General features: G+C 59.6%; 1 protein-coding gene across 12 annotated transcripts; it reads right to left on the bottom strand.

Moving 5' to 3' along the window:
* Positions 1-5,801: 5,801 nt before the first annotated feature.
* CIRBP (cold inducible RNA binding protein) lies at positions 5,802-14,598 on the bottom strand. Of its 12 annotated transcripts, XM_069591975.1 has the most exons (11): positions 14,313-14,480; positions 13,119-13,227; positions 12,927-13,033; positions 12,695-12,833; positions 12,537-12,618; positions 12,385-12,452; positions 10,739-10,853; positions 9,998-10,131; positions 8,388-8,563; positions 6,957-7,073; positions 5,802-6,165 (listed from the first exon to the last, which is right to left on the bottom strand). In XM_069591975.1, exons 2-10 carry the CDS (start codon positions 13,219-13,221, stop codon positions 7,026-7,028), a joined length of 972 nt encoding a protein of 323 aa, XP_069448076.1. In that variant the 5' UTR covers positions 13,222-13,227; positions 14,313-14,480; the 3' UTR covers positions 5,802-6,165; positions 6,957-7,025. The 12 variants fall into 12 exon arrangements, with proteins under 12 accessions (XP_069448076.1, XP_069448080.1, XP_069448088.1 ...); XM_069591979.1 differs by lacking the exon at positions 12,927-13,033 and having other exon boundaries at positions 14,313-14,479; XM_069591976.1 differs by lacking the exons at positions 5,802-6,165; positions 6,957-7,073; positions 8,388-8,563 and adding an exon at positions 9,631-9,842.
* Between the last annotated feature and the right edge of the window lie 9,143 nt (positions 14,599-23,741).

Below are 23,741 nucleotides of genomic sequence, written 5' to 3'. Positions count from 1 at the left end.
CAGACTGGGGTCCAGGCCAGCAGGAGGTGGGAGGACAGGGAGTCTGACCAGGGCAAAGGGCAGGAAGGGTGTCTGGCAAGAGGGTGGAGCAGAGGGCTAGAGTGCTTGACCCATCTGGGGCACTCAAAGTGACCACTCCTGGGTGTGGGGAACAAGTTGGTTGCGAGGAAGCTGACTGTGGGCCAGGAACTGGGGTCCTGTTCATTTCTGCTCTTATTCTCCCTCACCAGACTCTGAGTTTGTGAAGGTACACTGTCAACCAAGTGCTGGCTGTAAAGTGTCAGCAGTGCCCCGCCAGGTTCTACCTCTCTGGACTTGTTTCTCTCTTCCAGGCCTGGCCTGGCGCAGTCTGGAAGCCTAGAGCTGAAAGGTCATGCGTGAGGGATTATCAGAACTCCTTGCAGAAAACTCACTCGAGCGGACAGAGCTTCACCACAGCCAGGTGGGGAGCGTAAATGCATTTCGGATATGCTGTGGGCATGTGCCAGGTGTTCCCTGAGCATTCTCTTCCGGAACTTACCCCTCTTTGCTCAGGCCACTCCCTGGGAGGCCTTCCCCTTTCCTCCTGTTAAATTTCAGTTCTTCCTTCAAGGCCTGTCCTCCCCGTGTTTCAGCCCTCCTCAACCCCAGCCCTGCCTGCAAGGTTGTCTGTCCTCTGCCTTCCAGGGAACTCTGCCCATCTGTTTGGGGTGTTCTGGCTTCTGGAACTTGTCCATTGACTATAGCTGCCAGAGTCTGAAATCCCAGGCCTGGCCTAGAGGGCTCCACACAGGAAGGTAGGAACATGCCCCAACCTCCCATTCCCGGCCATGGCCAGGGCAGGCCCAGAGGGTGAAAGAGGACCAGAACTGGCTCAGGCTCACCTGGCAAGGCCTCCAAACAGTCCGTCTGACCACTGGAGCCTGAGTCTGGGGCTCCAGCCACATAGGCCAGGCTTGACCCAGGCTGGCTGGTCTGGCTCTCTGGGGAGTGATGGGGTGGCCACTCAGGGAGGCGTGGGGCCCAAGCCCAGGGACAGGGGCCATGAGCCCAGGGGGACAGGCCTGGCTGCCACAGGGGACTGCCTGGAAGCTGTCACTGCCCTGGGACAAGAGCCCCCTCCCATGTCATGAGACCTCATGGGTGGGTGGTCTCCTCTGTCACACCCAGCAGGACTTGGACCTGCAGAGGTGGGGGTGTCGGAAGGGCACAGAGGGCAAGGGGATGCCCTGGCTGAGGCCGGAATGGGTCGACTCATTTGCATGCAGGGGCCACCGAGGCGGGAGCTGCCGCCGCTGCTGAGAGGATTTGAGCAGAAGCTCCGTTTTCCTTCTGTTCTCGTCTCTCTCTCAAGGTCAGAGCCCAAGCGGGGACAGGAACAAAGCGCACGTCCCCTATTCAACCTCCCTATGCCCGCTGGCCGCTCCCAGTGGAGGGGGCCTGGGGAGGGGAGGGCAGGGCAGCTCCACAGCCTGGCCCCAGGCGAGGTGGGGACAGGGCCGCAGGCACAGCTGCCCAGCTGCCCTTGGGGACCCCTGCCTGGTGGGGACCGCTGTGGGTGCCCAGGAGGCTCTGTCCCCTTCCAGAGTGCGTGGCCATCCTGGCCTCCAGACCAGCCATCAGGAGGTCAGCTGAGGTCAGGGGTCATGGAGTCAAGGGTCAGAGGTCAGGCTCACTCTGGGGACAGGGGTCAATCTTAGTTCAAGGCTCACTCAGGGACAGGGGTCACTGAGAGCTGACTGTCTGCCTCAGCTTCAGACCCAGGACAGGGTCTTTTATGGGGGTCTGTCCCTTCAGACCCAGGACAGGGTCTTTTATGGGGGTCTGTCCCTGTTCAGTGGTCTGCACTCCTAGGCTTGAAGGTCTGCCTCAGACTCTGGGAGGGTCTCAACTAACCCAGGCCCAGACCTGCCCCAAGCCTGTGCGCATCAGCTCTGGTCCACCACCCACCGCCTACTGCCTAACAACTGTGACCAATCACCCACTACCCACTATTCCCAGCCCAGCACCCACTAGCCTGACCCAGCACCCACCCCTGCTCACCCACTGCCCACAACCCCCAGCACATCACCCACCCCCCATCACCTGCCCACTGATCCCAAGTCCAGTGCCCACCACCCAGCACCCATGACCTGTGGCACTCCAGCCCATCGGCAGAATTGCCAGGGCTGGGGATCAGTGTCTAGGGCACCCTCAACCTTCAGAGGCCTTGGAGAAAGCTAAAAATATGCGGGGAAGAATTTCCCATTACAGAAAAAAGTGGACCAAATACTTCACCTGCTTTGGCTCAAGAGTTTTTCAGGAGGCAGGAAGGGGTGCTGGGAGGGTGGGGGCATTGGCAGGTCTAGGGCTCCACAGACCCAGGTCAGAGCCGGGTGTGGTGTGTGTCCCCATGGACAGTGGGAAGCAGGCATCTGCTGACATGTGGGAGAGGTCTCAAGGAGAGCTCCCCAGGCTGTTACTAAGAATAAACAAACACACCTGTCCCTTTCTCTTGCTGATCAATTAAAATTCCCACCGTTGTGTCCAGTGTCCAGTCAGGCCCTGAAACCTCAGCCCACATCTAACATCCCTGTAACCCCCACAACCAGGCACCTCCCCTGCAATGTCCCTCCCTTCTCCTCCCCCCTCCCCCCCTCCTCCTTACCCCCGGTCAACCGTCCCAGTCACATGGCCCAGGACACAGACCCCTCCTTCCAGGGCCACCTGCCAGTCTGGGGACTAGACTATTGCTGTCCAAAAGAACTTCCCACAAGGATGGCCAAGTTTCAGATCCACTGGGTCCAACACAGGCACCACCAGCAGCTCCATGTGGGTACTGGGCACAGAACCTGTGACAGCAGGATAAGGAGCAGGGCTTTAGACATCACTTACTTTCAGTGAAGGTACCTCTAAACATGGCCCACAGGGCGACACAGCTGTAGGTGGAGCCACGCCTGTGGGCGCCTGGACATGAAGGGCCACCAGGAGGGTGGTAGCGGCTCAGACAGCCCAGAGAGCAGGAGATGCAAGACCCTGAGTCCCACTGGAAGAATGGGGGATCAGGGGAGAGGTCCCAGAACCTCCAGAGGCCACAACTCCCTTGCCTGCTGACCCCAGGTGAGCAGGAGGTGGCCCTGTTGGGTGCTGGGGCCACGTTGAAGGGAGACCCACATCAGAGCCAGCAGAGGAGCCCACTCTCCAGGAAGGACGCCTGGCCTTGACCACTGGCTACCCACTTTCTGAGCCGAAGGTGTCCAGCCTTCCTGCCCCCACCTGGCCCCATTCCCCAGATTGGGATAGGAAGTTGGGGGCGGGGTGTCTTGCGCACAGCAAGCCACCCAAAAGCCAGAGACTCCCACGTGGCCCCAACGGCCGAGGGGCTGGTTTGCCGCGTGACAGTGGGCACTCCCCGGGTAGCTGAGAGGAGGGGATGGACGTGGTGGGAGGGGCCTTCAGGGCGACACCCGTGCACGAGTGTGGGCTTGTGTCCTTGTGTGCATCCCGCGTGCGTGGCTGCCATGTCGTGTGTCCTCGTGGCTGTGTGTCATGCCTATGCCCGTGCTTGAGTGTGCACGGTGGAGGAAGGTGCTGGAAGGCCTCCCTATCCGGCATGCACACGTACACGCACGCATACACGTCCCTCCAGCCAGCCGGGCCCCAGGGCCTTTCATCTCGCGCTGACAGGCCCCTCTCCCGGCTTTTAGCCGCCGAGAACTTCCTGTTAATAGTGCATTAACCTTGGCGGGGGCTGCCAATTACTCGACACTAATGCGGGGGGGCGCGGGTGCGCGCGCTGACTGCGCTGACAGGCGCAGGGGCCGGGTAGCCGGCGGGGCTCCCCTTCTCACCCGAGGTGGGCGGGCAGGAGGCAAGGGGCTGGGGGGGGAGCACGTGGTATGTTCCCAGCTCCGGATGGCAGAGCGTGGGGTCTCTCCTGACCTCATTAGAGTAATTAATGTGCCTTTTGAAGCTGGAGAAATCGCTCAGAGCTGTGGGAAAGGGGCGCAGATCACAGGGTGGGGGGGGGGGGGCCCATGGACGGTGTCTGCGTGCCTGTTAAAAGCGTGTCCCAGTGAGTCAGGCAGAGAGAGAGCCCGAGTGACAGAGAGGGACAGACGGAAACGGAGGGGGGCCGAGGGAGAGGCAGTGCAGATGGTGAGAGTCACCAATAGGGAGGTGAGCAAGGCTTCAGAATCAAATACAGAGACACAGAGACAAAAAAGCAGAGATGCGTGGAAAGACCCACAGGGGGAACAGATGGGGAGAAAGCAGGGGGATTGGGTTGGGGGATGTCATCTCAGTGCCTCCCTGGGACTGTGGCCTCAGTTCCTCAACCTTCCCTGGCTACTGGGGACCTGCTGGCAACTCTGTACAGGGCTCTCCCAAAGAATGGTAGTGGGCAGTCAGGGAAGACCTCCTGGAGGTGGCAGTAGTGCATCAGAAGGGGAAGAGGAATTGTGAACAGCCTTGGGGCATGATGGGAGATATTGCCAACAGAGAAGGAAGTCAACTGGGGGCCAAGGCAAAGGACCCCGGCTGGAGGGAGGGGGGACCAGCTGACTGTGACAGAGATGGTGTTTCTTCAGGAACCCAGGCTCAGGCTGGGTGGGAAGGGTCAGCAGGTCTGAGGGAGACTGGCCAGAGGGACTGACGAGGCTTGAGTGGGTAGCAAGCTCAGACCATCCCATGGTGGACATGGCAACAAGATGGAGTTGAGGTGTGAGAAACAGAGCCCCAGCAGAACCTATTTCCCCACCTGTAAAAAGTTTGGCTCAGGCCACACCTGGGTAGACTGTGCAGCACAAGGCTGCCACCTGGTGGCAGGTCCCTCTGATGACAGCTCCTTCTAACATGGCCTCCATGCTTTCAGCCAGTGGCCTGAGGGTAACCTCAGGCTGGGCACAGAGCTACAGGCCAGGCACCCTGGTCCTACTTTCCACAACCAAATTTATAGGGTGCAGGGGGGAATGGGCCAGAGCCAGACTCTGCCTAGAAACAAGGCCCACAGAGGAATTCATCAAGCCCATCACAAGAGACGGGAACCAAGGTACCACAGTGGGACTCAGGTGACCAGTATGGGCCTCAGATGGTCAAGATGGGGACTCAAACACCCCCATGGGGTCAGGTGCCAGGATGAATCCGATGTGATCAGGATGGGGACTGAGGTACCCCTAAGGGGTTCAGGGGCCCAGAATGGGGATCAGTTGCCCTAATGGGACTCAGATGCCTGAAAGGGGGTCAAGTTCCAAATATGGGACTGAGGTGGCCAGGATGGGCACTGAGCCACACGCTGTGGAATTCAAGTGTCCCCGTGGGACTCGGGAGGCCAGGACAGAGGCCTGAGTGCCAGCACAGATTGCCTGGGATGGGGGATCAGGTTCACCAGTGATTTCACTGGAGGCTGAAAGGAGAGAGGCAGGGTGGGCACGGGTAGCCTTGGCTGGCTCCAGACCTGGATGCTACAGCCTGGGGCTCTGTGAGAAATGGCCCTGGAGTAGTAGTGTGTGGTGAGGCAGAGGACACTGCCCTTGAGGGGACCCGGGCTGAAGTTGGCCTGGAAGGGGAGCCCTTAAGCAGTTTGGTGGAAGAATAGGAGTTCTCCTTTACTAAGCCTAGAGGTAACTAGTGGCAGGGTCTTCTTCCAGGCAGGTGGGGGCAGGTCTTCTCCATCTCTACCCCTCCTTTGTGGGATTCCCCATGGGACCCTCTGAACAGTTAGGGATGATCCAGATGGTCACAGGTGGGAGGAATGAGGCTGACATGGACCCAGATCTGCTGCCCCCTGCCCCACCCGTGAGCCAGGGCGCTGGGTCTGGCCCGCTGTGGAGTTGGGTACCGGCTACAAAAGCACTGCTGCCTTTATTGTCCCCGCCCCAGAGGAATGGTGCCCCCAGACAGGACACCCAGCCTGCCCGCCTTCCAGGCCTCAGCCTGGGGCTGCCGCATTCCCACCAGGGAGGGTGACTGGTATAAGTCACATCATGGCCAGGGGCCTCAGAGTCCTGTGTAGGGCTGCCCCTCTGGCTTCCACCCGGTAACCTGGGCAGTCCTGTCTGCAGAGAGGGCTGAGTTGGCTTCCAGTGGGCCGGGAGGGCTCCACACATGCTGTCTGGTCCAGGCGGGGTGTTCCAAGCACTGGGAGGGCCCCTGCCTTTTATCCTTCCCCCAGGGCCACTGGAAATGCTGCCTTCCTGAACCAAACATCTGAAAAGGAGGGGAAGAAGGTGGTGAGAAATGGGGGTGAGCCCACCCCGCTCTGCCCCCACCCAGCTGTGTTTGAGGCTGAGTGCTGAGCCCTCTAACATACCAGCCCCCGCCCCCAGCCTGCAGGCCTTGCCAACTCCCGACCTGGGGGCAAAGGGGGTAGGTCCTCCCCTAGCCAGGAAATGCAGACACCAGAGGGATTCTAGGACCATACCCACACCTCCCTCTGTGGGTGGGAGGGGGGCTGGAAAATCAGAACTGTCCTACAGTCTCCAAGCTTCCGGGCCTGAGCCTGCAACATGCTGGGGTTAAAGGGGCCATCAATCCTGCTCAGGCAGTCGCTGGCCCTGAGCCCAGAGCTGCTGGGTCACCTCAGCTGTCAGCCCTCTCTCTGTCTCTGCTGCTCCCTGTGCCTGGGACACTCTTCCTAGGGCTGGGCGGTGGAGAGGCAGTCTCAGACCCATCCTCCAGCTTTGGTAGCATCTGGCAGGCATCCTCCATCTCTGACACTGATTTTGGCCTTCACCATCAGGCGCAGAGGAAGTGCTCACCTACTCCAGCCATGCAGCTGGTTCCCATGTTAAAGAAATGGGAAACTGAAACGGTGAGACAGGGGCCTCAGATGAGGCCACGCAGCCTGTGACGGCAAAGCAGTGCTCACTCCAGGCCCACACCTGCTGCTGGGTGCTGACTACGCTGAGCACAGGCACAGGCGGTCCACCTGTCTTCCTGTTGATCCCACCCCCCACCCACCCAAGGAGCCCCTGAAAGTGTGTAGAGTGCTATCCTACCATCTCAGGTTCCTTGTCTCAAAGACTGTCTCCTCGTCACTGTCCATTGACGTCATCTCGGTGGGGTCCTCAGTGTTGGCCAGGAGCCCGTATCTCCTCCGCTGTGGCTTTTTCAATCTGAAAGCAGGCCCAGGCTCACTCAGTGACTCTCTCACGACCTCTCCGTGAAGCTGCTAACCCCCTGTCCAGCTTCCCACCTTTTCCCATAATCCTCCTCTACATGATTCCCAAAGCCTTGCAGTGTACTTTCCCGGCCTAATTGCATTTCTTCTCACAATGGTTACAACGATCATCAATTGCTCTTATGTCAATAACAAAAGGTGGACATCTCCCTTGGGAGGCCCCAGAGCTAGGACCCTTGGTGGGGGTGGGGGTGGGGGTGGGGGTGGGGTGGGGTGGATGTTGTTATCCCACTATACAAACAAGAAGACCGAGTCTCAGAGAAAGTATTAGGGTTTGCCAGAAACATCAAGTGGAGAGCTGTCTCAGACAGAAGCTCTGGCTCCTGACCACCACCAGGGAAACCACAGGCCTCTCTATGAGGCCTCTGCGATGGATATAACATGCACTGACTGACATGGAGACAAGCATTGTGCACCCACAACAGTGTTCGATGAAGACAGAAAATGCCCGTTGAGAGCGCCTGAACATGGTCAGCTCTGTGGGACACAGGCTCTCTGGAGATCAACCCCAGCTGTGCTTAGATCAACCCCAGAGAGGACGCCAAATGTGAAGATCAGGGGCCCGAGGAGGGGGAAAAGGGCCTGCACCAGGCAGGGGGTATGCCTCGGGAAAACCAAAGTGAAAGAAAGTGAAGTCGCTTCAGTTGTGTCTGACTCTTTGCGACCCCATGGACTGTAGCCTGACAGGCTCCTCTGTCCAAGGGATTCTCCAGGCAAGAGAACTGGAGTGGGTTGCCTTTCCCTTCTCCAGGGGATCTTCCCAACCCAGGGATCGAACCCAGGTCTCCCGTATTGCAGGCGGGAAAAGCAACAGGGTCCTCAACTCTTGGGGGAGCATGGCCAGCCCTGGACTGAACAGGAGCAGCAAAGCGGAGGGGCAGGCTCCGGTCTGGCACCGGAGCGTCTGTCGGGCTGTGAGCGTTAACCACAGCGAACGATGCGGCCAGCCCCAGCTCGCAGACGCAAATTGGATTGGTGGCCGCGACGCTCGTCTCCAGGCTGGCGGAGCGTCATAGTGTTCCGGAGACTCCCGGTGCCCTACGCAACCCACAATCTCCCGCCTCCGTGGCTCCCTCTGGAAAACAAGCAGCAGCACTCAAACTTCAGAAAAATAGCGCATCACGTGACTTTCTTGCCGCACCCACCCACGTGACGCCGGCGCACTGGGCTTCAAGCGCCAAAGCACGTGGGGCGCGAGGCGCGCGAGGATTGGCTGCGCCCGGGCGGCGGCGGCGTGCGCCTGACGCACCTGAATGCCCGGATGAGGAAGTAGAGAGCGGCTAGGACGATGAGGCCCGTGACCACGTAGAACGAGCGCAGCAGCGGCGAGCCAGGCGAGCCCAGTGGCCCCAGGTGTGTGTCGTTGTGCGGTGCACCCGGCTGGCTCCCGTTCGTCACGACGGGCGGCGACAACGACAGCGTGGCCTGTGGAGACGGGGGCGTGTCCTCTGCTCCGTACAGCAGTGGCGGCAGCAGGAGCGCCGACAGCAGCAGGAGCCGCGGCGGCAGCAAGCGCGGCCCCATTGCCCGGCGGAAACGCTAGTTGCGCCCCGCCCCCTTTTAGGGACTGTATTCAATGGCGCGGGGCAGTGTCAGCCAATGGGATTCAGGGGGTGGCCTCGTAGCCGGAAACGCCTAGCCACGCCCCCGGCCGGTCACCTCACTTCACCCGGGCCCCTTAGTTTCCCCGCGTCCCAAGCCCGCAGGCTCCTCGCTCAGCCTGCCCCCGAGGGGTGAGCCTCAGCCCTGTCCCCCGACAGCAGCGTGAGCACCGCGGCGGGCCGGGGGCGAGTTATCGGGAACACCCACCAGTGTCAGGGACTTTGATGCGGAGGCAGATGCGACCGAACCCGGCGGGCCTCCTTCCCACCTGGGCCCTGGGAACACTTGCTTCCCCACCCAACTCGCCCTGGGCTACGGTGTACCTGCGCTGTAGCACACTGGGCCTGATCCTCCCGTGGAGGAGACATACAGGCCCCGAACCTGCACATCCTGCCTTTGGGGGCGGGGGGACCAGAAGAAACCAAACACATCCCGTGGGAGAAGCGGGGGTTAAGTCAGTGACCTGGACCTTACAGGGCCACACCCTGCTCGGAGTTGACATAACCAGCCCAGAACCCGAGGCAGTGGAACCAGGGCTCAACCCTAAGGTTCTGCACCCCAAGACCGGGGCAGAAAGCAAGTAGCTTGGGAGCAAGGTCAGCCTCATGGGCTGCAAAGATGAAAATGCCCAGGGTCACTGCCAAGACCTCAGCCTGGGCTCTGGGAGAGGTGCCTGTCCCCCTGGGATGGGGGGCCCAAGGGACTACCTCCTCTTCTGCTCAGGCTGGCCACACCCTCTCAGACCCTGAGAGAACAGTCCCAGGGGAACTGCCCAAGGCAGCAATGAGCTGCCAAGCTGGTCTTCCTGGTTTGATTCCAGCTCATGCCCAGAACGGTGGCCAAAAAAGGTTTTCTCTAGTGGACTCTCCACCATGCCCCTTCCATCTGGACCATCCCATGCAGGATCAGTGTCCGCCCTCCACACCACGCCCCAAACGAGACTCAAGATTTGTGGGTGGACACACCATCCCTTTATTCAAATGTGACTTCCACGCTTTCTTGTCACTTCGCCGGTGAGGACACACCGCCGTGCCAGCACCACAGGCCTGTCCTCCTGGAACACCTTGAACCCTGTGCCCCAACCTTGCCAGTAAAACATCTGCTGGAAAGACAGGAAGGGATTGGGGGGAGCACAAGGGCTACTCCGGCAGGAGGCGAAGATGCTGTCCCCAATGGATCACACTGCCAGGAGGGGAGAACCCACTGCAAGGGCCTGGGCCAAACGGCCACATGCCTCCCGCCCCAGGAAGCACTTACAGGCGACGGGCTGCGAGGGCAGGCATCCGTGCCTCTGGCTCGATCCTGGGTAGAGTCCCTCCTGGGACAGGGACCCCAGGTCAACACTGTTCTCAGGCCACACTTCCTCCGGGTCACACTGACTTCCATTCAACCTGCCAAAGCAAATGAGTGTTAGCCCTTACCCCCTGGCAGAGCTGAGCTCCCCTCCCTGCCTCCCCCAGAACAATCCACAGCTCCTGGGAGGGTCTCAAGCTAGTCATCGGGGCCAACCTGAGGCCCCGCCATGGGCAGGCCTGAGCCTTTCAGATGGGCCAGGCTACCTTCCACTCTTAAGCAGAGCCAGCCACCCACTTGGGACGGAGCTGCTTAGAAAACAGCACAAGCTCTCGGAAAAATGTCATGGCAGCAGCAGACACCATAGAGAACTAGTTAGGAATGCGACTTAAAGAGGTCTAGAAAAGACAGTCAATTGATGAACAAAAGATTCCAAAAGGCAGGGCGTTTGGTGGTCTCCAATCCTACTAGCCAGTGGAACCTACTGGTTAAGCTCAACTGCCCAGGCTGCTCACCTGGCTGCAGGTGGGGAAGGGCAAATGGCAGGGGCCTACCTTTGGTTCCACCTTGTTTTTATTAAAAAAAAAAAAAAAAAGGAAAAAAATAGAAAAGCAAAAAAGTCAAAGAACATTCCCCGAGTAATATGGCTTTACTTTCATATGAGCGCCCGAGAGAAGAGGAATGCGGACGAGCAAAAGGAGTTACCTCGGTGACAGGACTATCTCCACATATGAGCTAGCCCAGGGAGCGGCTTGCGTCTCAGAGGGTTCTGTTGGGCGCACAACACTTCTGTCCTCCGAGGGGCTGCAGCTTCCATAGGCTAGCAGAGAATGCTCAGAACTTGTAAAGCAACAGGAGAGCTAGCTAATGAGCCAGTCAGTCTGTGGTCACCCAGGGACACTGTCTGCATCCGCTTGCTCTCTGGCCTGATTCTAGATTAAGGGGCTCAGGGTCAGCGTTGGGCGCCCCCATGTCCACTGTCCCTGCTAGGCTGCCCGCCCATCGAGCCCTCCAGCTGCCATGGCCAGAAGAATCCCGGGGCTGCCCTGCAGTCCGAGAGCCCACTCCCGTCACCCACCTGCTCGCCTAACTGAGTGGGGGCAGTCAGTGGTCACAGGGGCCCAGCCAGCATCATTGGCTCTACCTTCCTCCTCTAGGAGCTGCAGGCAGGATGGCAGCCCTAGTCCTCTAGCTGCCAGCTCTGCTCTACTCTGCCTGCCTCAAGCTGGCAGCAGGACGCGTGTGGTGCGATCAAAGGGAGATGCTCAAAGCGAGGTTCATTCAGACAGTCTTTTAATCAGCTTCGTGAAGCCAAAGAAAACGGCATACAAGGATTCCTCAACCACTTCAAATACAACAGTGATGGCATATGTGTATGACTTCCGGTAAAAAAGGACAATATAAACACACATTGTCAAGAACCTCTTGGGGACTGTGGGTCTCCCAGGACAGGCAGGCAGCCCGGGCACCTCCACTGCCTCCTGCACAGTCTGACCACGCTACACTCAGAAATGTTACACCAAGTTGGAAAAAAGCCACAGCTTGCTCAGCTTCCGACAAAGAGAGCGATCCAGAGTTCGATCGTTCAACCTCAAAAAAAGAGCAACCTCATGGGGTTGACCCCGCTGAAAAGAAACGAAAATAGCAACACAACCAAAAACAAAAACAAAACCCTCACAACCCCCAGTTATTTTCTAAAAAATCTCTTGGCTAGTGGTAAAAAGGTTAAAAGTAAAACCGGAAGTGCGTTTCAAAATGATTTAAAAACCCTTAAAAACAGAATGCACTTCCTTAAAAAGCAAAGGGCAGCAGTGAGGCCATCTGGGGGTCAGAAGCAGTCAGGCTGTGTTTGACAAGATCAGAACCAACAAGACTACAGAAGTGGGCACAAGGAGGCGTGGTCACTACACACTAACGATGCAGCGGCGCTCCCCAAATCCTTAAACACACAGCCATTGGAAGGACGATCTCGAGCAGGAAGGATTTTTACTCGTTGTGTGTAGCTGAGAACAAGAAGCAGGCACAGTGTAAAGGCGCGGAAGCAGACGGCAAGAGGCAGCAGTCCACGCCTGGCCTGGCCCTGGGGGCCCAGCCCTGCAGCCTCAGGAGCAACCAACCCCCCCACAGCCGAGGGTGGCGGTGGCCCACACGCACGGACGCTGCCTGCCCACTCTGCTCGGAGGCCCTGGATCTCCCTTTTCTCCTTGGTCAGAAGTGGCTGCTGGCATGGAGACCCGAGAGGGCAGTCTTGTCCCTTATAGGGTCAGCAGAATAACCAGCTCTGATCGAGAATGCCAGAGCGCACCGAGGTGCACTGAACTCCCACCACCAGCCCATGGAGCACCACTTACCATAACTGTCGTAGCTATCTCTGTAGGACCCGCCAGAGCTCCGGTCGTACCCGCCACCCTGACTCCGGCTGCCGGAAAGACACAGATGGGCATGAAAGACACCTCAGGGGGTTTCCACCAGCCCCCACCCTCTGCAGGACCGCTGCCCCCACCTGCTGTAGTAGTCTCTGGAGCCTCCATAGCCCCCACTCCTGGACTCGAACCTGCTCCCCCCATAGCCGCGGTCCCCACCTCCTACAGAGGGCACAGGAGGAAAAGTGTGAGCTCCTGCAGCAATGCCCCCCACCTCATCCCCACAGGTGGCACTCACCTCTGGAGAAACCACGGCCCCGGCCCCGGCCCCCACGGAAGAAGCCCCGGCCTCCAGCAGAACCACCTCGGTATCCACGGGATCGGTTATCAGATGACTTGCCTGCCTGGTCCACCCGGATCTGCCGCCCATCCACAGACTGGAGACCAAGGGTGAACACGGTAAGCCTCTGCACCTCCAGCCCTAGGTCTGCAGCCCAGACCCTCCGGACCCCAAAGTGGCCACCCCTCACCTTCCCATTCATAGCCATCATGGCGTCCTTGGCATCGTCGATGTTTTCAAAGGTGACAAACCCAAAGCCCCTGGATCGCTGGGTCTCCCTGTCTTTCACGACCACCACTGTGCAGTAGAGAGGTCTAAGGTCAGGACCCCACCCTCCCTGTATGCAGCCCTGCTTAGCCACCTCCTCTGGCACCAGTCTCACCTTCAGATATCTGTCCATACTTTGAGAAGACCTGCTCCAGTGACTGCTCATTGGTGTCAAAACTCAGCCCTCCGACGAAAAGCTTGCCCTCATCTGATGCCATGGTGGCCTGAGGCAAACACCATTGAAATACTCAGGTCCTGCAGGGGCTTCCAAACTCACCCCTCCCTATTTTACTTTATACAAGTAACATATGCTCACGGGGGAAACAGTGAGAAATTATTTTGCTGCCCTTTAACCGTCCCAAGCCCACACCCAGTACTTCATCTCAAAACAAGCCCTTAATTCCTTTATCACTTCAGGCCCCTTGCCTCTACTCTGTGCGTGGGCCAAGTCCACCCCTCTCAGTCAATACTCGGGAGCTCCGAGACCTGGGTACACACCGCGGGTCTGCCGCGCTCCTCAGTGCTACTTGACCATGGGACCCCAAAACTCCAGCCTGGTGACAGCCTCACAGGTCTAACACTGGACCCTTAAAGAGGGCATCGACCACCATTGCCATGGGCTGAGTGCACCCTGGCTTCCGCACTTTGCAAACATCGGAGGATTAAGTCTTAACCAGAACATCATGGCAAAGTGCTCGGTCCACTGGAGGGTACTGTGCAGGGAGTGGCAGGGGGCGGGGGGGCCTGTGCTGGGATGCCAACGCAGGGCGGGATTGTGGGGCGGTGCTTAGATTGACCCTTTATGGGACACAGGCTTCCGCTGAGGGGCCAGTAACAGGCCAGAAGGCGACCTGCAGCCGCGAAACTAGGACCCCAACTTAAGCCGTGGGTAGCACCGGGGCTGTGTTGCCCTCGCAGAACGCCAATAAGAAAGCGGGGAGGAGCCCTGGCCCGGCCACGCCCAACATGCGCATGCGCCCCCGCGCGCGTCCTGCGCCACTCCATCCGGGCATTGGCGCTCCCGCCATTTCAATAGGTACTGTCTCCGCTCGCGGCCGCCATTTTACGGAGATGTCACGCTCGCGGCAGGCCTGGCCCACAGGGAATGCCGTCCGACCACGACTCTACCCGGTCTCGGTTGCCCCTCGCCGCTGGCGGGGCAGACTCCACCCGCCTCCACCCACCAGGGGGTGCCCGCCCTGGCACCGCTCCCGCCCAAGGGCGTGCCGCCGCCGCCCCGCCTCGTCCAGCTAGCCGCAGGCCGCCCGCCGCCCCGGGCCCGTGGAGCCGGTGCCGCCAGGGCCCTCACCACTGAGTTGGGCAGGTCCCTGGCGCAGGCGGGAAGACAGAACAGCAAAACGACCCGAGCCTTCTAACGCGCGAATGAGGAGGGGGGCGCTGTGCTCCTGGCCTTATATACTTCGCCCCTAAGCCCCGCCCCTGAGCTCTCCTCCCCGCGCTGCACCGGCCAATCCCAGGCCCTGGAGACCGTGGCTGTGCCTTATATTCATGACTGGGGGGCCGGGCCTGTAGCGGTCCCGCCCCCTCCCGCGAGTGGGCGCTGGGCACGGAGACGCGCCGGGTCCGCATCCCCCAGCCTGTGAGTGGGGGGCGGGGCAGGCTCGCGGCGGGGCGGAGGGGACCTACTTCCGTACGCCCGCCCCCTGGCCTGTGGCGAGAACAAAGGGGCTCTGGCGGATGCTGCTAGAGCATTTCCTGGGAACCTTCTGGGGGTGGTTGAAACTCCTAGTTTTGCGGTGCTCCAGCAATTACCGACTAACCAACCTCACTTGCTGCTGCTACTGCTAGGTCGCTTCAGTCGTATCCGACTCTGTGCGACCCCATAGACGGCAGTCCACCAGGCTCCGCCGTCCCTGGGATTCTCCAGGCAAGAACACTGGAGTGGGCTGCCATTTCCTTCTCCAGTGCATGAAAGAGAAAAGTGAAAGTGAAGTCGCTCAGTCGTGTCCGACTCTTAGCGACCCCATGGACTGCAGCCTACCAGGCTCCTCCGTCCATGGGATTTTCCAGGCAAGAGTACTGGAGTGGGGTGCCATTGCCTTTTCCGCAACCTCACTTAGGTCCCCAGAATCAGCCGAGATCCAGTTCTCAGACACCCCACCTTAATCTGAACCCCGGCATCAGTTCTTATAAATTTGCCAACCTAACGGACAACCCAGAACTCCTAGAACCTCAACTCTCCTGAATACACCACTTAATGTGGTCAGCCCCAAAGCCCGCCCAAATCCTAACACTGAGACAACTCCATTTATGTGGACCCCAGTATTCTCCACGACCCGAATTCTTCCTGCTTCCCAACTTTGTTTCCTTACAAATTCCAGACTGCATCCACACCTAATTCCCACCCCAACCCTGACTTCACCAGGTCTGGTAGGTGGCACCCATACCCCACAGTCAGCCAGCCAGACATTTTTGTGCATCCCAGCTCTAGATTGCAGGCTGACCTTAACTTGGGCTCTCAAACCCACAGAGCTGAGCTCTGTGCTCAGCCCTGGAGTCTCCACTGCACCCCAACATTCAGCTCAGCCCTCAACTTCACTGTGTGCTCTAGTCCCCTCCCCTCTCCTCAAGGCACACTGTTTTGTACACCTAGAACCCACTCACTGCCCATGCCAGGGGCATGCCACTTAGCTCCTCCCCATGAATCTTTATCCTGTCTGGGGGTCGCAAGACCTCTGCTATTGCAGAAATATTCACCCCTAAGCCTGTTTCCAGTTTCTCCTCTTGTGGTCACCCCTTTACCCCTGCCCAGGCCTTGGCACACACTACCTTCTGTGGCCCTGGACCCTTCCATGGGGTGCAAGAAGCTAGTGCAGACCCCTGCCTCCCCAGACCAGAGGCCCAAGGTAATACTCCTGGGCTCCAGATGGTCTTCAAAGGCAGACATTCTGCTAAAAGTTAGAAGTATTTGAGGGACTTCCCTGCTGGTCCAGTTGTTAGGACTCCCCACTTCTTATGCAAGGAGTGCAGGTTCAATCCCTGGTCTGAGAACTAGGATCCCAGTTCAGTTCAGTTGCTCAGTCGTGTCCGACTCTTTGCGACCCCATGAATGGCAGCAGGCCAGGCCTCCCTGTCCATCACCATCTCCCGGAGTTCACTCAGACTCACGTCCATTGAGTCCGTGATGCCATCCAGCCATCTCATCCTCGGTCGTCCCCTTCTCTTCCTGCCCCGAATCTCTCCCAGCATCAGAGTCTTTTCCAATGAGTCAACTCTTCGCATGAGGTGGCCAAAGTATTGGAGTTTCAGCTCCAGCATCATTCCCTCCAAAGAAATCCCAGGGCTGATCTCCTTCAGAATGGACTGGTTGAATCTCCTTGCAGTCCAAGGGACTCTCAAGAGTCTTCTCCAGCACCACAGTTTAAAAGCATCAATTCTTCGGTGCTCAGCCCTCTTCACAGTCCAACTCTCACATCCATACTGACCACAGGAAAAACCATAGCCTTGACTAGACGGACCTTAGTCGGCAAAGTAATGTCTCTGCTTTTGAATATACTATCTAGGTTGGTCATAACTTTTTTTCCAAGGAGTAAGCGTCTTTTAATTTCATGGCTGCAGTCACCATGTGCAGTGATTTTGGAGCCCCGAAAAATAAAGTCTGACACTGTTTCCACTGTTTCCCCATCTATTTCCCATGAAGTGATGGGACCGGATGGCATGATCTTCGTTTTCTGAATGTTGAGCTTTAAGCCAACTTTTTCGCTCTTCTCTTTCACTTTCATCAAGAGGCTCTTTAGCTCCTCTTCACTTTCTGTCATAAGGGTGGTGTCATCTGCATATCTGAGGTTATTGATATTTCTCCTGGCAATCGTGATTCCAGCTTGTGTTTCTTCCAGTCCAGCGTTTCTCATGATGTATATGCCCCGCATTGAGGTTAAAAAAAAAAAAAGGGAATCTGAGAAGAGAGACCTCACACACATACCAGGCAAGCTCCAGTCCTCCTCAAGCCCCATACTTGGTCCCACACTCAGGTGGGTCTAGCTGACGCAGTAGGGCAGAGGGCATGGACACTCTCCTGTGACAAGGTCGCTGGGACACCTCCCAGGCTCAGGCAGTAGTTCATGACTCCTGGCAGCCGTCTCTCTCTGCACCTCGTCCCCCACACCACAGCCCCCACCATACAACTGTCAGCAGCAGCAGGAGCTGCTGCGTCAGCCACTCACGCAGGGAGGTTATTAAAAGGAGCAGAGGGACTCATCGCTCAGCTCCCCCTCCCGCCGCGCCCAAGGTGGGGCTGGAGGGCCGGCCAGGCATGCCCAGCCGGAGAGCAATCCCCACCTCCACCGGCGTTCTGATCTGCTCCTCCAGCAAAGTCAGGTTGGCGGCTCCTGGTCTCAGCCAAGGCGACGGGGGCCCCGGAGTCACAGGGGACCCTCATCACTCTTTGCCCCCCGCCCCCACTCTTCTGTCCTAATCTGCCTTCTCTTGGTTTTATGAAGTACCTTGGTTCATTCATTTTTCCACCAGCAGTTATTCAGCGTGTACTTACTACGAGGCTGTTGCTTGGTACAGGGCTGAGTAAGTACCCACGACTGTCCTGGGTTCCCATCGCAGTGTGGACCTATACCTGTGGATACCTGTCCTCAGGTGCGCCTGCCCCGGGCACAGTGTGGGAAGTGTGTGCATGCGTCTCAGGTGTGACACCTGTATCCGTACCCGCGTGTCCCTGTGACTCAGTGTGTAACAAGGACTGCTTGTTCCCGTGAGCGGCGGGGTGGGAAGGATGGTCGCAGGGGGCTAGGACCACATTCCTCCCTGCCTCGACCCTGCTCCACGTTCTCCCCAAGGACACAAGGGGGCGCTGCGGCCTCGCAGTCAGCCTGGTCCGGGGCTCCCGGGCCCGCCTCGCGGTCCAGCCGACTGCCACGAGCACTGGCGTTGGGGGGGTTCCCGTCCCGCCCTCAGCGCCCCCACCCCACTCCTCCGCCCGAGAGCTTGGGGTGGTCGGGGAGAGGGGGATTAAAATAGCCTTGGGCGGGGGCGAAGCTGCTATTCGTGGCCGAGATGCGCGGCTTGCCGCCTGCCCGGCGGGACTGGGATTAGGCCGAAGGTCTACTTCTGCGCACTCACAAGACGCCCCTCCACAGGCCCGGCGAAGACCACCCGGCTTCCTCGGGGCAGGGCACCTCACCCACTTGCCTTGCCACGGAGACGGGGGCGTGGCCGCTGCACTCCCGCACCGAAGCCCCAGGCCTCCCCGCTGGGTCGGGCCCGCCGGACGCCGGGTCCTCCCCCGACCCCGGCTAATGATCGGGCGGGAGGCGGTAATGAGCGTCTGGGCTCCGGTCGGGCGTGGCCGGGATGAAAGGCACGTGGAGAGGGAGAGACCCCGGGGCCGCGTAATTACCGCCCCCTCCCCGTTGACCAGGCGGGGGCCGGGCCGGGGCACCTGGCTGGCGGCCGTCCAGCGGGGGCGCGGAAGTGGGACGGTCCAGGCAGAAACTCCAGCCCGCCAGCCTGGCCCAGATCCCCGGGGCCCAGAGCCAGGGAGGGAGAAGTGGCGACTGGATGAATGTGTATGTTGCCAGGTGTGGTGCACATGTGTGCCTCTGGGCAGGGGACCCGTGGGTGCAGAGATGGAGAAACAGGATCTGAGGACCATGCCTGTGTGAGCATGAAAGTGGCGCTGTGTGCCCGTGCACATGCGTGTGGAAGTGTGCACAGAACTCACGTGTATGTGTATGTACAAAGTGGCATGGAGGTGTGTGCATGCTTGTGCACACATGGAAACATTTTTGCATGGTCATTTTCTATGTGCAAGAACAGGGGTTGTGCACAGACCCCAAAGTATGTGCAAAACCAGGATGTGGAATCAGCCCAGAAGGGCTGGGTGTGCATGACTCAGGGGACCAGAACTCCCAGATCATATGTGCCCATGGCTGGTGGCATGTCGTGACTCATGACCCTGGGGTGGGCACATGCCGTGTGCTGTGTCAGCAGCAACCAGGGCCTCTAGGGCAGAGGAGGGTGACAGGAAGGAGGCCAGAAGCCCAGAAGAAGAGATTAACTGCCCACCATTTCCCACCTGCATGCGTAGGGGGCACATGTGAGTTCCCTAGGAAGCCCAGGTGGCTGCCCACAGTGAGCACAGGAGAGTCAGTTGACTGCAGCCTGGCTTCTGTTTCCCTCCTGTTCCTAGGAGGGGGCTTCCTGGTGGAGGGGTTTGTGGCCAGCACCTGGGTGGAGCTCCCTGTGACTCATGGCCCAGGAATGTGATGGCTGCCTCTCTTCTGCTCCTCATCCCAGGAATACAAAGGTCAGGCAGCTCCTGGACCATGCTAGTGACTACAACTCTCACCAACTGCAGGCTGACTGTGAAGGGACCCAGGGGACACCTGGAGGCCCACACCAATGCATGCATTCATGCATGAGACATATCAAGTGTGTGTGAAATGCAGGCCTGGTGCAGCCACTGCATGCTCATGGAAACCCCAAAGCTTCCCTGAGTAGGGATGCTGGGGAGGCAACCCCCTGGGTTTCTGAGACTGGGGCAGGGCTGTGTGGTCCACAGCCCCACTGCAGAGGCAGGAGGAGCTGTCCCACTGGAGCCCGGTCGTTCACTACAGACACGCAAAGGGGCCAAAGGACCCCTGACTGGGGCTGTTGAGTTTCCTCAGCAACATTGAGAGTGGCAACCAGGGAGAGAGCCTGCCCTCCTGGGGTAGCTGCCAAGGGCTCAGGAAAGACACCTCTGTGATCTGTGTGTCCAGGCAGATGTACATAGCAGCCTCCACATCCCCACCCCCACACCCAAGCTGGCAGACACAGGTACCCACAGGACTTGTCCTGCCTGCCGCCCATCCCCGTCCCTCCTTCAAGGGTCAGCGACTGCCTGGGCGCCCAGCTGTGAGGGCAGGCAGTGTCTGGGGTGCGTCAGCTGAGAATGGGTGCAACAGCAGCACTTCCCCAGGTCAGCAAGGGTCATAGCGAGGCAACCAGGCCTCACCCTGGAGTGGCTCCTAGGGCAGTTTTTCTCTTCTTACTCTGGGTCTTAGGCTGCTCAGGGAATGGTCCACCGTGCAGGATGAAGCCCCACTTTTTTTGAGGGTGCACCTACACTCCTGCACCTGCCCACCCCAGTGGCCGCTTTGCTCGGCTGGGCCTGCAGGAGGAAGGGTGCGTAGGCAGTGTCTGTGGCTGGGGCGTCCCGGCTTTGAGTGCCGCCTCCGCTGAGCAGCGTCTCTGAGGGTCTCAGTTTGGGCTGCCTGATGTGACCTTCAATGCTGCGGTTTTTGTCAAATAGGTCTTGGCCCTGGGTGAGAGCGGGTTCTGAGGGTCACACAGTTGACTGCGGTTGTGGTACCCAGAAGTGTAGGTTGGGGCGGGTTTGGGACTGTGGGGGGCGTTGTGTATGGGGGTCCCTGTGCTGCAGGAGAGATGAGCCTCTCCCGTGGACTGCAGAGCGGGTGCAGCGCGCGAGTGGGACTGAGAGGCGGGTTGGTCTGGGTCTGGTGGCAGTAAGGGGCCCTGCGTGGGCGTCCGGGGTTGGGCTGATTCTCCGCGAGGCCCGTGGGTAGCGTTGGGGGTGTGGGTTGTGCGCAGGGCAGATGTAGCCAGCCGTCTCCGTCTGCGGGCGTGCGACCTCCTTCCCCCAACCCCGTGGGGCCGGCCCAGCCCACATTCCAGAGTTGTTAGGGGGTGCCCTCTCCAGCCCCCGCCGGCTCCCGACCTTTGACTTCAACTCAAGCCTACCCGCAGCATCTCGGGAACCCACCACTGCAGCAGCAGGCTCCGGGGAGGGGCGGCGAGGCGGGGGCGGAGGCTGGAATGTACTCCGGGGGTGAGGGAGGGGGCCCCCAAGAGGGGGAGGAAGCGGGGGAGGCATCGGGAGGAGGAGCCGGTGAGGCCGAGACTGGACGAAAATAGAGGGAGACAGCGGAGATGGAGACTCCGACAGAAATACGGACAGACCCAGAAACCAAGAAAGGTGGAAAGAAAGGGAAACAGAAAGACACAGGAAAGGAAAACTCAAAGGAGGCGGGGGGAGGGGCACACGTGGGTGAGGGGAACCGAGGCAGCAGGCCAGGGCTGGGGGCCATCTCCAGTCGGGAAAGGGCCCCAGGTGACAGCGGCCCCGCCCACACCTGCGAGCTGGGCGGCTCACCTGTCCCGAGAGACACCGGAGGCTCCTTGTCCTCTGCCCTGCCTGGTGGGGGCGGCCGTGGGTGGGGCTGGAGGGGAGACTCCTGAGTTGAGTCCTAGCACCCTTGGCTGTAGCTTGGCAACTCCCATTCCCAAGGTGCCTGGAGAGGAGGGCGTTCCCGCCAGGCCTGGGCGGGGGTGGCTGTGCTGGGGCACACGCCCCGTGCTGGGGCTGCTGGCGCTGGCCCCAGCGGGACACCACTCACCCTCACCTCCCCAGGGACCTGGCTTCTCCCAGCCTTTCTCCCAAGCCCCCTCAATGCCTCGTCCTTTGGCATTTCAAAACCGTGCAGCTAGCCCCAATTACCCATTTGGCCACGCGCAGGGGACTCTGGCCTTGAACAAAAAGACGTGACCCCAGTGACCTTCTCTTGCCTGCCCACAGCTGCCTCATCACTCTAGAAGCACGGCCCATCTGTGAGCCAGCACCTGGATCCAAGCCTCTGGACTTCACACCTTGGCAGCCACACCTGTCCACAACTCCAGTGCCAACCCCCATCTAAGTGTAGGGGCTCTCTGTCCGCCCCAGCTGGCCCCAGGGATAACCTCGGACCAGAGGTTTTGGCTCACATCCTCCCCACCTGGCAAAGGCTACCCTGTTCATACTGACTGCTGCCTTCTCTTAGTGGACTACTGGTCAGAGCAAAACTGAGGCATAGCCAGGCAGCGATGAGGTCTTCCTGCCGCCATGACCCCTCCTGGGTCCCCAACCTCAGAACTCCCTGCAGCTCCCTTGCCAGACATCGCACTGTGAACCAAAGGCCCCCTTCAGACAATGCCTCATCTGTCCCTTCCCAGGCTTGTCTAAGCAGAGCGTCCAGACCAGACACCTCCTGGGATGTTCCGGCCTCTGCTCCTTCCATCTGCTCCTCCTCCTTGGGGTCTCCATCTCATCGCCCCCAAGCCAGAGTTGAGGAATCATTCCTGTCGGGTCCTTGCCGTCGCCTTTTGTTTTAGGTCCCCCAAACTGACTTTCAGATGTTTCCCAAATGCACCCGCATTCACCTCTTCAGACATCTGCGCATGCCGTGCCACCAACATGGGGCACCATTTCCCTCTTCCTGTAGTTGGCAAACTCCTATTCTTTTGGCAGAGCCTCAGCCCAATTGCCCTTCTCCCGCTCCCCGCCCTGCGCTCCCCTAGCCCGGAGCTCGCGCACATAAGGTCGTGGGGAAGAGGCAACAGACAATGGCCGGGCTTGAAAGGCGGATGCACGCGATCGCGCCCGTGCGGGGGTCCACGTGCGGCACCCTCAGGTTCGCCCCCTCTTCCGTCTCAGAGCTGCAACGGTCGTCAGACCCCTGGGCGCGCCTCCCGCCCCCAAATTGCGGACGTGCGGCCAGAGGGAAAAGGGGGTGGGGGCGGGGCGCACGCCCCCGCGCCGCGCCTGCGCACTCTGCCTGGCCACGCCGCAGTCCCGCCTCCGGGCAGCAATCCCGCGCAGCTATTGGTGCGAGCAGACCGGCGATGAGGTGGCCACCAATGAGGCGCCCCAAGAGTAGGCGGGGCCTGAGCCTTTCAATGCTCGGACGGGGGCGGGCGGGGCGCCAGCCCCACAGTGACGTCAGGCCCGGTTCGCGGCGCGTTGCCATGGAAGCCGCGTTTCCATCCATGCGGGCTTCCGGGGGCCGCCCCCTCCCATTCAACTTTTTCCTCCCTGGGAGGAGGGGTTGGTTGGTGCAGGGCCGTCCCCGCCTCCTGTGATTCCGCAGCCCCTGCCTACACTGGGCCTCAATTTACCTTTCTGTGCTACCCACGCCCACATGGCCTGACCCGCCGCCTCTCAGGTCGCTGCACCCCTTCGGCTGGGCACCTCTCCCTCCTCGCCCCAGTCGCAGGCGTGTGCGTTTCAGGCCCGCACAGCGGGAAGGGACCAAGGGCCACAGCACCAACCCAGGGTGGGGTTCTAGGATTCCCGGGTATGGCTGTGACCCTCGGACCGCAGGGCTGGGCGCCAGACAGCGCCCTGAGTACCCAGCAGTAGACCAAGTGCCCCGCGCCCTGCACCGTGCAGACACAACTCCTGTGATTCAGCAGGTGCCTTGATCTGCACCCTCCTTCCTTATCCACCACCCAGCCCTGCAGTGGCCAGCTGGTTCACAGCCCTAACCTCCGGGGCGCCGGCTGCGTGGGCAGGGTTTTCGACCTTAACTGTCCCATTCCCACCTCTACCTTGTGGTTCTCCGAACCAGAGGGGAAGTTTGCGCTTTTGACCTTAAGATCTGAAGGGATAAGGTGGACCCGGGGATATTACCTTCCCGGCCTGGTTGTGCGATGATTTGGGGGTGACTGGGTGGCAGGAGGGGCAGAAGGGCCTTAGCAAGTACTCCCAGGACACTCCTGGACTGCACCTGTTCCCTTCCCCCTGGGTGGGGCTCCTGGAACTGGGGCTTAGGAGGGCTGGGTCTTGGCTACAGGAAATGAGCCTAGGGACGGTGTTCAGTAATTTAACAAACACCGCCAGTGTTCTGGACCAAATGGTATTTCTCTTTGGGCCTGGGTTTTCTCATCTACCAAGTGGGAGGATAATTAGTTCTCTTAGGTGACTGTGCTAAGTAAGGAAATACATGTAAAA

The sequence above is a fragment of the Ovis canadensis genome, chromosome 5 (assembly GCF_042477335.2).
Source record: "Ovis canadensis isolate MfBH-ARS-UI-01 breed Bighorn chromosome 5, ARS-UI_OviCan_v2, whole genome shotgun sequence".
Taxonomy (NCBI): domain Eukaryota; kingdom Metazoa; phylum Chordata; class Mammalia; order Artiodactyla; family Bovidae; genus Ovis; species Ovis canadensis.
This window is presented reverse-complemented; position numbering and strand designations above follow the sequence as displayed.

Coding starts and splice junctions, on each gene's coding strand:
- CIRBP (XM_069591975.1), bottom strand. CDS start 13,221: ATGGCATCAGATGAGGGCAAGCTTTTCGTCGGAGGGCTGAGTTTTGAC. Junction 12,834..12,926: donor TGATGGCTATGAATGGGAAG/GTGAGGGGTGGC, acceptor CTTGGTCTCCAG/TCTGTGGATGGGCGGCAGAT. Junction 12,453..12,536: donor TCCAGAGACTACTACAGCAG/GTGGGGGCAGCG, acceptor TCTTTCCGGCAG/CCGGAGTCAGGGTGGCGGGT.